At 48.9% G+C, this 3,294-nt stretch overlaps 2 protein-coding genes across 2 annotated transcripts; both read left to right on the top strand.

The window, feature by feature from the left end:
• Window positions 1-91: 91 nt before the first annotated feature.
• On the top strand, window positions 92-289 carry Pmar_PMAR026183 (hypothetical protein; the record flags this gene model as incomplete). Its single annotated transcript, XM_002776945.1, has 1 exon — window positions 92-289. A coding segment is annotated over one exon (198 nt), but the record flags the coding sequence as incomplete, so codon positions are not given.
• A 578-nt stretch (window positions 290-867) lies between these two features.
• Pmar_PMAR026182 (hypothetical protein) lies at window positions 868-1,074 on the top strand (the record flags this gene model as incomplete). Its single annotated transcript, XM_002776944.1, has 1 exon — window positions 868-1,074. A coding segment is annotated over one exon (207 nt), but the record flags the coding sequence as incomplete, so codon positions are not given.
• Window positions 1,075-3,294: the final 2,220 nt, after the last annotated feature.

Genomic DNA, 3,294 nt, shown 5'->3' with positions numbered 1-3,294 from the left:
AGAGGTTCGTCGGTTATGCTCTGGTCTTCATGGTCTATATTCTTCAGAGACGGAGGTTGTTCAAGCGCTATACCGCTGGAACTCTCTAGTGATGAACGAAAAGCAATCCCTGCCCGAGTATCTCAAGACATTCGAGGAACATAGACTTCAAGTGGAAAGACTCCAGGGAAGCACTATGGATGATCGCATCCTCAAGCACAAGCTCCTTATGACATTGACGGCTGTTCATCGCGAGACGGGGCTGACGAAGATGGGTTCCCTATCGTATCATGAGCTTATGCACGAGCTGGTACAACTAGATAGAGTTCGTCAGCTTGACGGGCCAACACCGAAAACACACTGTTTCGTCTAATGTTAAGAACGTCAACACCGTGGAGGCTCCTCGCACAAGTCAAGAAAGGAGACAGCAGCAACCTACTGGTCGGATACCTAAGAGAGCGAAGAGGTGGTCATGTGTTCGGTGTCTTGACACGGTTGCACCTCAAGGGCATGACCATCGAACCTGCCCGAGTGAGCATCCTATTGATAAGGAAGGCCGCTGTCATCATTGTAATCGCACAAAGGGTTCAGGCAGAAATTGCTGCCAAGACCCCAATCTATGCACTGCGAGTAATAATCGAAGGTGCCCTCGGTGTCATAAAGAGAATGCACATCATCCCTTTCACTGTCCTGGTCCGCTGCCGACTACTGCTGCTACGACGAACCCTCTGCAGACAATGACTACCTCAACATCCGGGACATCTATGCTCACATTCGAGACGGTCACCATAGGAAATACCAGTACTGCGTTTGAGAAATCACCACTCAGGCACACTACCCTCAAGATCATCGGGAAGAATAAGAAAATATCGATCTGTGGTCTGATAGATACAGGTGCAGAGACAAATGCTATTAGCGAGGTCGCCATGGAGAGACTCATCCGAGAAGGGGCCGAAGTCAAGAAGCTCGATGAAAAATGTACCGCTATTATGGCCGATGGCAACCCTATAAACGATTGTCCGGTCTATCGACTCCGCATTGCACAAGCTGGAGAGTCTGTTGAAGCATCGGTTGTTGTCATCAAGGGACTAACACGTGATCTGCTCGTCAGTGGTGTCTCTTTCGAGCATTTCTGCTCATACAGTATGGTTGTTCGCCGGTGGAGGAGACCGGCTCTTCAATGTTGGCAGTATGTCTCCAAAACTGAGGAAGCTATGGGATAAGTTCTATGAGGAATTCTGTTGTCCGTCCATCACTAGCAATAACACTACCGTAGAGGTCGTAGATAACAACGAGTCCACAGAGAATGTTGGTGAAGCCCCATATATCTATGGGATAACACTTCAAAACGAGAATGAGCTCAAGAAAATTGGAGGAGATGGTCTTACTGATTGTGGTGTATTAGAGGACGGCGATGACGTAATGGATTCTCCAACAAACGGAGAACGGCTAGGGCAAGACCGTACTGCTGAGAGCACCCCGCAAACTATTCAGAGATATACACATAAGATCAAGTGGCTAGGCCTTAGACCAGTGAATGATATAGAATTGCACCGACATCTTGCTAATGGTCTAGAAGCAAGATTGAAGAAGGCTGGTACGTTCGAGCTCTATGATGCCGAGATAAAGAAGTTTGAAAGTCTCGGGTTCATAAAACCCATAGATCCGAGTCGTGCCTGCTTCTGCTTGAGACACTTTCCAGTGACTCGCAAGCATGGCAACGAGCTCAGTAGCATGCGAGTACGTCCCGTCTTCGACGGGAGCATGCTGCGAGGTAAGATCTGCCCGAACATTGACGACTCGGACAAGCAACATGTTACGAGTTGTATATATCTCCTGAGAAGATTCCACCATTTCGTCTCCTGTGATTTCAAGGCCGCATTTCTACAGATAGAATATGGCGATGAATTAGATAAGAGGCATTTGTGTTTCTGGTGGCGAAATATCCTCTACTCATATCAACGAGTTTTATTCGGATTACCCGATAGCCCTGGTGCTCTAATACACGCCTTGGCTGACAACATCGAGACCAGTAAATCAGCTCTAAATAAATGCCTCGATATCGACCCCAAGGGTGCCTATGGTATACGCATTCTCATGGATGATCTATCGATCGCAGCACAGACGGAAGGTCTGGTACATGAAGTATTGAAGGAGGTCCTAACAACGGCTGCGAGTCGAGGATTCGAAGAGAATGAGGCCAAAAGGATATCGTCTGCTCTGATACCTTCTTCCAAGACATTCTCAATACTGGGATATTCTTGGAATGTTAACGACGATACGCTTGAGATATCAACTGTCCGAGAATTATCTAGCCTGCCGGTACAAAAGGTAGCAGATTATCGACGGGCACTTGCAACATGCTTCGACCCATGTGGACTGTATTTAGAGCATTTAGTTAGCCCGACTCGTCTGGTGCCCATGGCGTCTGTAGACGCTTGCGGGCAGAATTGATCGCTTGGTGTCTCATTGAAGCCCACCGCAAATGTTACCAACGGGCAACAACCCACTCACACCGGGTGGTATGGTAAACAGGACAGCGGACCCGGAATGCGGGATTCGGTCGAAGGACTAAACTCGAACCAGAAACCCGCACGTCGGGCCGCCAAATCACAGGGTTGAGGCTCGCTCGAGGTCGACCTCCGCAGGTCGGCCAACGAGCTGTCTCAGCCGAGTGATTCAACCCGGGAGAGGGGGGGCGGGGAGAAGATAAACGAGCCCGCGCCGCAACTGCGGAGGGAAGGTATACATATACCACGAGCTACTCACAACTGGCCTGGAGTACAGGCTACGAAAGCCTCCTAGATGTTTCTCGCAATCGTAAATATGCAGTACTGTTACGGTCTACTTCGCTCGCCGACGACACAAGTTACCGCACTCTCGATTTTTTTGTGTGGTTGTTTCCGCACCGGTGACTCTGGTCTTGTAACTAAACTTGATTACTTCGTAACCATCACATAATGAGAGGGAGATTGTATCTACAACAGCTCGCGAAGAAAACGGATGACGCCGAGCTCGACGCCAAGGAGAAGGACGTCATTGAAGGATGGTTTCAGATGTTGAAGAAAGCTACGAAGGTATCCCGTACTCTCTATCCTGCCAGCGACTCGTATGACGTCTTGGTGGCCTTCATTGATGCATCGGCTCAAGCATCAGCCATTATAGTGGAAACCCTCGATGGACGAAGAGTATGGGCGAGGGGTTTTATCCGCTCTTCCAACGAGGCAAAAGACAGCGCCACGGATGGAATTGGATATCTTATGCACAGGAACCACCCTATTGGTTACATTCATCTCGGATATTTTGGATTATTGG

Source organism: Perkinsus marinus (genome assembly GCF_000006405.1).
Source record: "Perkinsus marinus ATCC 50983 genomic scaffold scf_1104296952658, whole genome shotgun sequence".
Classification (NCBI taxonomy): Eukaryota; Perkinsozoa; order Perkinsida; family Perkinsidae; genus Perkinsus; species Perkinsus marinus.
Note: the sequence above shows the minus strand (reverse complement) of the source record. Positions and strands in the feature narration are given on the sequence as shown.